Genomic DNA, 13033 nt, shown 5'->3' on the forward strand with positions numbered 1-13033 from the left:
AAGCCTTCATAAACATTCAGGATGAAGAAAACAGCGCTTAATATGACAGATCAATAATGGCCCCATGTTCTTTTACTGTGTTCTTTTACTGGTCCATAGTCTCAAGCACTGGTTTTTACCTCACACTGGCAAATACAACTTGTACATTTTTCACTAAATGCAGCATGATGGGTAACTTTTCTCTGCTTTTTAGTAAAACGAAATGAAAGATGTCACAGCCCAGTATTTTTTTCTGAATTTTTTCGCTAACCTGAAAGAAATTAAAGTTATCAAGGTGCATCCATGCTACGAGTTTAATTAATGGCACAGCGTTTATGCAGAAGTATACATATTGGTGTACACACTATATGGTCAAGATTTCCACAGTGAGACTCTCAATTAAACTGCCCATGACAAATGTTTGGCATAAATTTCTTTCTGGTGCTAAACTTGCATGTAAATACAGAAAATAAGTATTGTAAAAATATGTTCTTACGTTCGAAAAATAACGCATGGAAGTCAACTTCGCTTATCTATTTCCCCATATTTTACTGTTAATGCAGTAGGAAAGTCTACTGCAACTAAAATAGGTATTGGAGCATTGAAAAAGAATTTAAGAATCGCCACCCGAATCCCTGAGCAGCATTTTAAATCCGACGGCACAAATGCCTTCAGTAGAACCGCAAAGCTAATAGAACAAATTTTGCTGTACACACTCACGCAAAGTACCGAAAGCAAGAACAAGGAAGGCGGGAGTCACGAAAAAAAATAATAATAATAATAATGCGTGCAGACACCACCTGGCGACCGTGTAAACACGCGGCCGAACAGCCGAACGGCGCGAGAGAGCGAAACTCGACTACGGCGCAAAGCGATCGAAACCCCTGCACCAGGCGCGCAGAGCCGGCACATCCCCGGAGAAGCTGCAGTGCGTGACGTTAGGATCGTGACAAGAGTGTATAAGCGAGCGCTTTCTCACACAAATCTGCGGACATACGAAAAGAAAGCACTGCGACATTCGACAAGTGCGTCTAACGACGCCAGAATGCGCCTGCCGTTACTAAAGGTTTGTCAGTTGCACCGCACGCATACACTGACACTCACCGAGCCCCTCTGGACCCACATTTGTCTTGATTCGCGCCGCAAACTCGAGCGGAGCATCGTTAGTGGCCGGATCCACCGTGCTTGTGGGAAGGACAGGGGATCCTCCGCAAACTGCCGCCGCCTGCATCATCTATAAACAGATATTTGGCGGGCTATTTTAGTAACCAGCAGATAGCATGCTGCGGAGGTGGGGGCCCCAAAAAACCTTTTGTCATCCGCGGATGCATGAGCGCGTAACGGGTGACGCCGCAGCTTACCTCTTTGCGTCGGTCGGGCAAAAGGCAACGCTTTATGCGTACTCGGCTAATTCATGAGCCCATCCGAGAACGCGCGGACGAACCAAGATTGGTTACGCTTGATCAATAACAGTTCGGCCAGCAGACTATAAGCAGACGATCAAGCGCAGCCATGGCGCAGCGTGAAAACTAAACTCCCGCAGGACGCACATTTGAGATGCGAGCGTCGACCGCGTGGGAGCGCACGCTACCATCCACCTTTTCATCCATCTTGTTTCATTCTTTGTTTCATACTTTGGAAGAAAATTACAATTATAATACAACTTGTCAATGATTATTCCGATAGGGCTGCTGTAAATGTAAATCAACTTTAAAAATTGTATTACTGGAACCGCTTTTGCATTAGCAGCGAGATGGGATGCATAAAGATCAGCCCGGCGACCAATCAGCTAAGAACACGATCTTTTTGTGTGCAAGCAGTCGACATCGACGGCGATGAGCTGTACTTGCGCTTGTGCGGCTTGGGCAGCGGGGTAGAAATTATGGTCTAGTATTTATTTCAAATTGAACGCTTCGCGCACTGCTGACAAAATGACAGGCTACCCTTCGGCGTACCAGTTGGTCTCCTACCTATATGTCCTCGCCTGCGCAACGAGGCGACTGATCGGTAAGCTCAGGCTTTATTTTCGCCCCTGTCCCAACCATCTTTCGACCGTGTCGCGTGCTTTGCGGGCGGGCGCATGCCTTGGAAGGAAGCTCGCTTGCGTGCTACTCATATGCTGTTTTCAATGACTGCAGTATCTTGTGCATTTAATATCTAAGATCGCAGTTACTCAACCAGTGGTTCAAGCGAATAATCGTAGCATTGATTTCAATTGCTTTGAAATTAGGTTGCATGCATCGTGCAATTGCTGTGTGACAAGAGCGGGAGAGTTGCACCAGTTGCATCACCGCTTGCGCTGCGAATTGGGACGTCCGGCAGATTTTGCCGGACCCGATCGCCTTGGAAAACGGTTGCGCTGTGCACGCGTTTCTTTAAGGCAATCGTACATTTTTCACGAGCGAAACGTTGTGGCTTGCTGCGTGAACGTGTAGGCTTGGCCTCGGGGCGCCCACTGCAGACTCCGGTTGACGGTTCGCTCTCCTCGTTACCGCACAGGTGTTGCCGGCATCAGTCAGGCGGAGATAGAGGGGCATCTTGAGATGGGCCGACAGCTCATGTCCAAAGGCCAGTACGCGGACGCCTTGTCTCACTACCACGCGGCCATTGGTAAGTCCTGAAATATGATATTGTTGTAGTAGCTGTTTGATTGTGCACAGTGCTGGCTGTGCGGTCAGGAAGTTAGTTTCATGATAGACAGGCTCGTTTAGAAATCTACACGTCGTTTGTGCTGTATGGCAGTTTCGCCTTATTGGTCAGCACATCTTATCAGATGCCCGGTCAACTGGAAAGGCGACTAGCATTGCAAGTTGTGTCAAGAGCTGCCTGAATGAATAGCAGACTTGAGAGTCAGGTTTGCTGTTAAGAACGTCTCTGATAGGCCACATATGGACAACCATGCCGTTTGTTCTGTTGCACTGAGATGCAGTGTGGTCCTAACGTTTAAACTGTGACTAATTAAGACAGTGTAACTTTACGGTACTTGATTAAAGAAATGTCGCAGATATATACAATCAGTCGACTTCTGCTACAAACATATACATCATTGTTCAAGAGCTCATGTCAATTCTGCAGTGTAATCTATGGTGAAATACTAACAGTTCCCGCTCACTATATATGAGCCATACTGCACATCTGTGCATGCTCTAGTGTATTCCTAATTGTTCTACCTAAAGTTCAACTTAAATTGATTTTCACAAGCAGGTTTTCTTCAGTCAACACTGTGAAATTGGAAGCAGTATTGGAAAAGTTGATGACTATATCAGGTATATCAGGACTTCTCCCGCGTGCTTTGTTTTAGGTCATGAGCTGTTCCAAGTTGCATTTTCCTGATCTTTCAGTGGTAAAATGTACTTGAGTGCAGTTCACATTAAAGATGATGTGTAATAGTGAGAGCTTGACTCATGACATTTTGCTTGCTGAACAGCTGTGCACTTCTTGTGCCCTTACCCTCTTTTCCTGTCATACTCCATCTTCCTGTGCATACAGCAGCAGGCTTCTGAATTAAATGCTGACCTTAATAACCTCTCCACCCCTTTTAATAAAAGATCTTCCTCTGTGCACCATTGCTGTTCTTAACCACAGATTAATTCAGCAAAAATAAAATTGCTAGTTGTAGTTTTTACTCCCATGAATTAATCAGGCACAGTCACATTTGCAAAGTGCTGCATTGTTATGCAACACTTTTTTTTTTTTTTTAATTTTAAAGAAGTTTTCGAAACATTTTTGAAATTCGAACGCTGCGTTTCACGATTTTAATTCCAGATGCAGACCCTGAGAACTACCTAACTTATTACAAACGCGCCACTGCTTACCTGGGTCTGGGGAAGTCCAAGTCGGCACTTGAGGATCTCAATGAGGTCATTGCCCTGAAGCCAGACTTCCTTGCCGTAAGTCCCTTGCGCATCATCTATTCTAACCTTTTACGCTCAATAATGTGAAACATTGAATGCCCTGCAGCAACTGTACTACATTGCTTAATGAGCACAATTGGTCTTTTTCTTTCTTATTTAGGCAAGGCATCAGAGGGGCACGGTGCTTCTCAAACAAGGAAACTTAGATGAAGCTCACATCGACTTTGAGTGGGTGGTGAGTATTCTTTATACGTTTTCCTTCTTGAAATTTTTCGACGAAAAACATAGAGGTGGCTTTAAGTGTTTCTGAACTGAGGGATGACAGTTCTGAAACTGCAAAAAAAATTGAACCTTCTAATAATTTGCTCTGGCAGTATTCCCTATAATACGGGTTGTGCAGTGACAGTTGCACCAAAGTATGGCATCCCTTTATTTAAGTCTACTTGATGTTGCTACTGTTACAGTATTTCAGATTAAACTTCACTAGTGCTGTGCTTATACAGTTTTCACCAACCAAATTATTTGTTGTCAAATATAAGCTGGCATTCATTCATTAATTGATTCTTTATGTAGGTGTGATGAAAAGCAGTAGCATTTCATTTTCACACTTTTTTTTTTTTTTTTTTTTTTTTATTGTGTATACAGCTCAGTGCTTCAAGTGGTATTTTGGTTCACATGGAAGGATTACAACCAAGGCTCACATGTGTTTGTCTGTGTATTGATATATTGATGCATTAGTTGCAAGCAAAAACGGTCCTTTCTGTGTTTGTGGTTGCAGTATACTCTGGGTTGTGCAAAGCAAAACAGCAGTTTGAATTACTGGCTACTGCAGAGCTCTGTAGAGACGTCCTGTGTGTATTCTTGAGAAGTAGAGATGCAGATAGATGGTAGCGCAGCAGATTAAAATGTTGGTCGTGCTTGCAGTTTCAAACTGACAAACTGGTGCACTGTTTTTTTTTTTTCAGCTCCGGCTGGACCCGAACAATGGGGATGCGCATCGAGCATACATGCTCATCGAACCTCTGAAACGTGACATCCAAGTCGCACAGGCTATGATTAATGATCAAAACTATGTGGAAGCTATAGACACCCTCACCAGGATTATTGCGGTAAGAAGCCACCTGTTTTCGTCAGCATATAACATTGAACAGAACTCGTCTGCGAGGTACTAAGCTCGTGTTTAAAATAAAATGCGTAAAAGCAAGTCTCAAGTAGCTTATTGAACAAAGTTAACTGTTTTTGCCTTTCTAATAACCTTAAAGTGCACTGCATTAAAGTTGACATCATATTGGGGTCAGACATTCCAGCCATGATTTAGTTAGCCCACTTTTATATGTTGATCGAAGAGTACGTGATGGTTCTGACACTGTTGACCGCTTGAAAGATATGGCAAAGAATAGTCTTATAATTGGCTCTCATTAACAGCATTAAATGGCTGCTTTGGGAGTGTCACTTTAGTTATTTTTCCTGCACTGAACTTTGTCTAAATGAGGCACTTAATGACAGAGTTACTAAAAAATTTAATTTTCTAGTGGCGTTAACTGTTGTGACTTTAGATGGTAATCATATAAAATTTGAACTGATCATGCCCTATTCTGCTGCATACATATCACGTGCCTGCCTTGATGAGTAATGTAAAAACCTTCCCTTTCCTTCTTGGCATCTTTCAGGAGTGCCCATGGGATGTGTCTCTGCGTGAGATGCGTTCATTGTGCTACGAAAAACTTGGGGACCTGATGAATGCCATCACTGATCTGCGGCCCACAACAAAGATGGTGCCGGACAACACCGTTGGCTTTCTGAAACTCAGCAAACTGTACTACAAGCTGGGCGAGGCCGATGAGTCTCTCAAGTGAGCACGTTTTTGTCTTGTCCTCCTTTACTGTCTTTTTTAGATGCCTCCCTATCATTACTTGCACGCTTTTGCCCCGTTCATGTAGGAGACATAGATACTAGTTGTCTTCGTGTGTAGTTGGGTTATCACTTGCTTATCACAGTCTTACACCCATGATGTCTACTCTAGTGGCAACATTCATTGTGATGGTGCACAGGCTTAACACTTTCTTTAACCCCTGTAAAACCTCTGCTTACAACATTGTGTAAAGTGCTGATTCGGCGAACAGGCGTTTTGAGCTATCAATGGCCCTCTGCTTGGCACAGCTAGGATATGGATAGACTAAGTTACAGTTCTGACAATTCTGCCTTGGCAAGTATCCACCCTCAACTAACTACTTAGTACTGTCTTTTTAGGTTATTTAAATGAAACTAATCCATCTGTCAATATGGATATCTGTTTAGTTATCGGTAGTAATAGCAGTACCTAAGAACTTGGTCCAGATGTGCGCGATTTTATACAGGCTGTTGCTAAGAATAGCGCCTACGAACTCTTACTGAGCCACTGATAGCTAAAACAACTAGAAAGCCTTTGTGGGGAAGGGACAGGTGCATCTTGCAGTAGCCCTTGGAAGCCTTCTTAGATACGATTGCAAATGCTTTCTGGCTTGCACTCACTGAACATGGTTGGCCTACGCAGTGTGATCCGAGAGTGTTTGAAGCTGGACCCAGACCACAAGGACTGCTTTGCACACTACAAGAAGGTGAAGAAGCTGGCGGCACAGTTGCGCAGCATCCAGGAGCTTATTGGCAAAGGAAGCTTTGACGACTGTGTGGAGAAGGGCAAGGCGGCCCTGCGCACTGAGCCCGACGTGCCCCAGATGGTGCAACACGTCAAGGGGCGCCTGTGCCACTGCCACAGCAAGGCAGGCCACACCAGCGAGGCGGTCGAGGTCTGCTCCGAGGCCCTGCGCCTCAACCCGGAGGACGTGCGTGTCCTCTGCGACCGGGCTGAGGCCTACCTCTCTGACGGCCAATACGACCGCGGTGAGTCAGACCCAACCATCCTTTGCCTGCCTTTCTTTTCCCTCTGTGCATTTTAAAGAAGACACTCTTATCCATATGTATTCGCCTGTGCAAAGGTAATGACTGGACATATTTTACAACTATGGGTTGAGAAAGTTATATGTGGAATTTTGGTAATCTTGTGGTGTTACTATCATTTTGCTTCAAATCTTCCCGTAACCCACATAAGGATCTGGCACGAGTTATGTTACGGCATGACACAACACGCCTAATATGCTCCCAGCAATGGCTGGCCATTCATCTTTGGCCATTATGAAAGGGCAGTCCCTTTGCATGTTTTATGTCACGTTGGGATTCTCTGTATATGCCGCACTCAATTAGAGCAGAAATTTAGTCTCCTTACTTTGTCACAAGATGCAGCTGGTGTTTTTTTGGGCACACAGTAATGATGGCAAGATGCACAAAGCCGGGAGTTGTGCATACAGGAAAAATTGTTTTGCACGTATTGAATTAGACGAGCCTGTAAGCTTATCTGTAAAGTACCATGTATATAGTGGTGCACTTTTTACATGGTAAAGTTATCAGCAAGTTTTATAGTTACTTTTTCATAAATTTCCTCATTGCATCTTAACTGTAAAATGATGCACCACCACACATCTTTTTGCATGTTTGTCATGTACATTTTTTTTTTCTTCTGAAAAAAACTGTTGTTTGCATCGCATCGATGTGAAAAACTGTTGTTTTTCACATCGCAGCTACTTCACTCATTTTATTTGGAGAGTTCAGTAAGCATACCTTTTATTTTGTGAAGACATCGGTCTTGTGAGCCATTTCCCTGAGCCACCTGCATTATATTGTAGCATTGCAAACCTTGCAAGTCCCTCTAAAACAGTGTTTCTTTGTTCTACAGAGCACAGATCTGATGCCGCACCATTTCTTGCTGCACTTGTGTGTATAGCCTGCACATATGTATTGCGTGTTGCTGAAAATTTGCTCTGAACAAGACTTGCCGTTTCTCTATTCCTCGCAGCTTCCCAAGACTTCCAGCGAGCGGCCAATCTTGATGAGCACTCGTGTGGGCCTGAGGGTGTCAAGCGGGCCCAGCGTCTAGAAAAGCAGTCACACAAACGCGACTACTACAAGATTCTTGGAGTGAAGCGCACGGCTTCCAAGAGGGAGATCCTGAAGGCGTACCGCAAGTTGGCCCAGAAGTGGCATCCAGACAACTACCAGGGCGACTCCAAGAAAGAGGCTGAGAAGAAGTTCATCGACATAGCTGCAGCCAAGGAGGTGCTTAGTGATCCTGGTCAGTGCTGTATTTGTTGTCTGCAAATTCTGATGCGTGTTTTAGGTTTATGCAATAGCATGCCGGCATATGCTCTTGATGTATACCGTATATCAGTGCAGTCCGAATCCGAAAATATTATGTAGTTCTTAAAAGTGTGTGCATGGCACATCAGCTCATAGTTGCAGCTCGTGAGCATGTGTGTGTGTGTGTGTGTGTGTGTGTGTGTGTGTGTGTGTGTGTGTGTGTGTGTGTGTGTGTGTGTGTGTGTGTGTGTGTGTGTGTGCGTGTTTGTGTGTGTGTGTGTGTGTGAGAGAGAGGAGAGAGCTATTTAGAGATTTGAAAATGCATCTCATTTTTTTGTCTTTACTCACCGTGAAAACCTTTCCTTGACTCATTTTTCACTGCAGAGAAAAGGCAAAAATTCGACAATGGCGAGGATCCTCTGGATCCTGAATCCCAGCAAGGCCAGGGCTTCAACCCTTTCCAAGGCTTCAACCCCTTTGGCAGCGGATCAGGTGGTGGCTTCACCTACAAGTTTGTCTTCAACTGAAGCAAGACAGCAGAAGAAAAGAAAATATGTTTCTGGGTGTTGTGTGCGTGCATGTGGCCACAGCAAGGTGGAGAAAATTGTGCAAAAGTGATAGTAGAAGAAGCACAATGGGAAACTCGGAATGACAGACCGGTGGTGTCATAGACTTTCGCACACCGGACAGGGTGACAAGTGTACAGACTGTGCTGCTCACTCTGCATCTTGGAGGCACACCGCTGGATGCCCAAACTGTGCACACGAGACACAAAGAAAGTGTTCACGTGCCATCATCACAGCAGTGCTGTCCTTCTAAGCTGTTCATTTTGTAAATTGCTTTTCTTTTAGTTTCACGGAACATGTTGCCATGCCACAAAGGGGGCTTCTCAAGAAGTCCAGTGGCCTGTGTACAGTTAGAACGATTTAAATTGAAGACAAGTTAGTCACCCTGCTTTATAATAAAGCATGTTGGCGTCACTTAGACTAGTTTTTGTTATTTCTGTCTGGCATTCAGTTTGTTCTTTTATGGGCAGGTTTACCCACATGCAATTAAGGAATAATGTTTTATACTGGTGCGCTGAATACAATTATGTGTAAGCTAGTTAATGGACACCAGAGTAATTTTTTTACCTGTGTAGGTCAAGCTAACCACAACAGTCCATTCTCAAGGCACATGAGTTGTGTGTGGGAGATAATAGACTTCTGTGCTTTTACAATGTTTGAAGAAGTGACATGTGCCACTTGGCCTCTTTGCTGAAAAATCAAATTACATTTTGTCCGATTTAGGCACACTGGGTTGGCAGTCTGTTGCAAAAGTTTTGCAATCGCAGACTGCTAACAACCCAATGTGTTATGGGGGGGGAACATCTGCACATCAGCAAGGTATTTGAAGTGAAGAAAAATGCTGAGTGAACCGACATAAGCATCTCTGAACAGAAAAGGATTTAAACACAAACTGCACGCAACAACACTTGAATAATGCATTCGAGCCAGTTCAGTGAGTTGTTTCATAGTGCCCATTTTAAAAGTTTAGGGCATTACAGTGTCAGTGCAAAACTGACAGATGTTTTTTACTGCACCCATTGAAATGTACCCTCTTTGCCAAAAGTAGCCTGGCTATCCTTACCGCCTTTCTTTTTCATCAGGATGCTTGTGATTGAGAAGAGCACAAAGACTGCACGTTCGTGTCATGGATTCGCATTTGGAAATTCATCATGAACATGATAGGGATATAAGCGCTAAATTTCCAAACATGCATGCACTCCAACTCCCTAGTCATAGAGGTTATTGCAACCAATAAGTGCTGCTGACCACAGCACTGTCACCATTCTGTATTTTTCATGGGCATGGCAAAGATTCTACTTTTCATTGCAGTAGCCTGTAGTGTTGGCTCAAGTTAGAAAGACTAACATGTAGTCCAGGTGAACTTGGAGTGCCGTACTCCTGAATTTTTTTCTGATGACTAATGTCACCTTTGGTTCCACGGAGTAATGTACTCCGCGGACCCGGAGCCTAGCGACTGCATGGGACCTTTTGATCTCTATCCTCTTTCTCATAAATGGAACGGGTGCGGCAACTATTTTACAGTGCAACTGCCTTTTGCAAACTTGATGCAGTGCACTAGAAACCAAAATCGCAAAGCTGCATTGGAGACCCGCCGCTCAAAGCTAGTAGTGGGAATGAAATTTTAAAGCGGCCCATCACAGTGTCCCACGAGGAGGTGGGTTTGATCCTGCACGCAATAGCCACATTTCCAAAAGGTGCCAACTTTGAGAGGACAGTGCACATTAAAGAACCCCAGGCAGTCAAAATGAATCTGAAACCCTGCACTATACGGCGTCCTGTGCAGCTCATGGTGCTACTTAAAACCCCAAAAGAAAACTTTAAATTTCATCGCCTAGAGAAAATATGGCAATTGATCAATTGGAGTAAGTACATGTGCTTTATTCCAATTTTTAAGTTCTAGAGGACAGTTTGGACCACTAAAGTGCAATGAGACGAAAGCCATTATTTTCACTCCAACCTTCCTCCCTTCATCTACGGCGTGATACATGTGTCCGCGGAGAATTGTGACAGATACTGCGCCTTTTCTATCCTGTAAATCAATTTCAAACGCTGCTGATCATCTGCGTCTGCTTCTGTTTGCTGTGTGGTGCGGTGATCGAGGAAGGGGCAAATGAAACGCGCTGCACGGACGCCTGGATCGGACGCCCGGCGGGGTCAGCTTCGTATATGCATTGGTTGGTTGTACAACTTTTAATTCCATCGGAAATGGGCGTCCTCTTCCCCACCCCCGGCACGCGTGCCGGGGAAGACGGGGAGTCGTGCGCCCGTGAATTAAAGGCTGGCAGGCAGCCCTTGGCTTGTTGCGGCTTCTTCCGCCAGAAGGACTGTGCGGTACTGGACCGCAGGGTTCGCGCTTCGCAGCAGGGTATCGCAGGCTACTCTACTTGTAATATTTTGTCCTATCCCTGGAGATTGTGGGCACTCCCAAATTATGTGGTCGAGGGTCCCTCTCGCCCCACAGTGTTTGCACAGATCATTGTCCCTAAGGTCTAGTAGCGCGTGAAACGCCCAGACTGGGTTCATGAACGTATTAGTTTGTAGCCGCCTCCACGCGTAAATCTCCTGGTGACGTCATGACCTGTCGTGATGGTACATCGCGCGACCCTTGTCGAACACACCAGCATTTCATTGAACGCATCAAAGTTCACCAGCGTTCTTTAATTCGTTTACAGGAAAAGTAAGGTGCAGTATCTGTCTCTCGCGGAATGCCGCTATCATCCTCACGCAGCCAAGGGGAATTATGAAGAGCGTTTCATGATCCGGTGCATGGCGCAGTTCGTAAAGTGCCGGGCTAGTGATCCAAGGAATGGAGGTTTGATCGTTTGATTCCCGGTGGATGCAAGGTTCATTCATTTATTTTTAAATCTCGCTCTCGCAAGAGTGACACCTCTGCTGACAACCTTCTGTCGACAACGATGAGACATTAAAGGCATTAAAACTAAATTTTAGTGCCATTTTTATTCTTTTAATTGATGCGTAAGTCATTCCTGTATATCGATCCGCACGCAATTTTTTTCTCCGAGCGCTAAATAATTTATAATTGAATTTTATTTTCTCATAAGTTTCGGTTTTGATAGCAGAGAGATGTCTGACGTCACAATCGTGTCTTGATGAGCTGCATGAAAAAACTGCAATATAATCGCTCATATATATTCGCTTTTAATGATTCCTGTTCTTGAGGCAGCTAGGTTGGCTTTATTATTGTAGTGACTTCAAATGACACAGCAATGATTATATCACTGTATTTTCCACGTGACCTAGACTTGACGTCACAGCCATCGCTCGGCTGTTGAAACCAAAACCGAAACAAGTGAGAAAAGAAATGATAAAACACGAACCGAAAAATTTGATGTCTATAGGCCTTTAAAGGCTTTTGCCTTAAAACGCCGAACCTTTATGTGTAAAAATTCTCAAACAAATTTACAAAACACCCAAAGTAACCCTTATAATGATTCAGTTTGTGAAAACAAAAATCTTCATTTTAAACTTTTTTCCCATCCTGTAGCAAGATAGCATATGCTTCTAAGCCGTAGGAGACCAAGGTTGTAGCCTCTCGCTCGCTGACAGTAATGAGAATCAGCATGAAATTTCATGCAAATACATGGCCAGTAGGCTTTCTAGGTCAGTATAAAAGCAATAAAAGCACTGCAAGCTCTGGGCGGAAATGGTAGCCCAGTAATTAAAGGAGCCACCGCAACTGTGCTACGCTATGGAAGACGATCGAAAAAGTGCTGTCTCTCCCATATTCAGAATAGACATAAGTGTGAAATGGCTACAAACATAGCATGTCACTAGGGCGCAAGCAGTGTTCTGCTGTGGAGTATAACCATAACTCTCAAAGCGATCGCTTTATGCAAGACGCTTCCTTCCCTGCCTTTTCACCAAGCTTCGCCTTAAGCAGTTGTGATGGTGGCGGCATTGAAATGCAGAAGTGCATGCGTGCATAATGCAACGCAGGCCTGACAAGAATGTAGGAGAAGCAATGCGCCCCTAGCGTGTATACCATCCACCTGCTAAAGAAAGAAGTGCCACGAGCTAACGCCGCAGCACCGCGGCGATTCCAAGTGACTGAACGCGCTTCAAACTGTTGTATGGCACCATGGTCCCATCCCTGGGGAGGGCACGGAACCTCTAGAGAGCGGAGAGCTCATGTCGTTAAATCTCGTGCGGTGTCCGGCTGTTCATATTTCGGCTGGATGAAGGGAAATCAGTGTCAGATGACGGCAATTCGGTACCCGGATAACGTAATTGGCACCCCAACATTCACTATTGGTGCTGGTCCGACATTGTCTCAAGGTCGCCATGCAAATACGAAAAATGGTTTTATGCTTTGGTTGGGCTTCGGTTTAGATATGGGCAGATATTGTTTTACATATCTGTACATGTGTTGAGGACGTCATCAACTACAAGAGGGAACATATGCTGTAACTGTTATCAATTAGGTCAAGTGATACCATGGTT

General features: G+C 44.6%; 2 protein-coding genes across 3 annotated transcripts in view; one reads left to right on the plus strand and one right to left on the minus strand.

Annotated features, from left to right (window-relative positions):
• LOC146199094 (ecto-NOX disulfide-thiol exchanger 2-like) overlaps positions 1 to 1488 on the minus strand; it is a 35422-nt gene extending 33934 nt beyond the window's left edge. For both annotated transcript variants that reach the window (XM_084594572.1, XM_084594573.1), the window contains exons 1-2: positions 1341 to 1488; positions 1084 to 1213 (exon numbers count right to left, since the gene is read on the minus strand). In XM_084594572.1, coding sequence (XP_084450698.1) covers positions 1084 to 1213 — 130 coding nt within the window. In that variant the 5' untranslated portion in view covers positions 1341 to 1488. The remainder of the gene's footprint in view (positions 1 to 1083; positions 1214 to 1340) is intronic.
• A 281-nt stretch (positions 1489 to 1769) lies between these two features.
• P58IPK (dnaJ homolog subfamily C member P58IPK) lies at positions 1770 to 8987 on the plus strand. Its single transcript, XM_084594574.1, has 9 exons — positions 1770 to 1986; positions 2479 to 2589; positions 3745 to 3869; positions 3994 to 4068; positions 4799 to 4942; positions 5504 to 5685; positions 6367 to 6713; positions 7723 to 7998; positions 8388 to 8987. The coding sequence occupies exons 1-9, from the start codon at positions 1911 to 1913 to the stop codon at positions 8528 to 8530; spliced, it is 1479 nt and encodes a 492-aa protein (XP_084450700.1). The 5' UTR covers positions 1770 to 1910; the 3' UTR covers positions 8531 to 8987.
• Positions 8988 to 13033: the final 4046 nt, after the last annotated feature.

This window comes from Amblyomma maculatum, chromosome 2 (assembly GCF_055883805.1).
Source record: "Amblyomma maculatum isolate TAMU_Amacu chromosome 2, ASM5588380v1, whole genome shotgun sequence".
In the NCBI taxonomy this organism is placed as follows: domain Eukaryota; kingdom Metazoa; phylum Arthropoda; class Arachnida; order Ixodida; family Ixodidae; genus Amblyomma; species Amblyomma maculatum.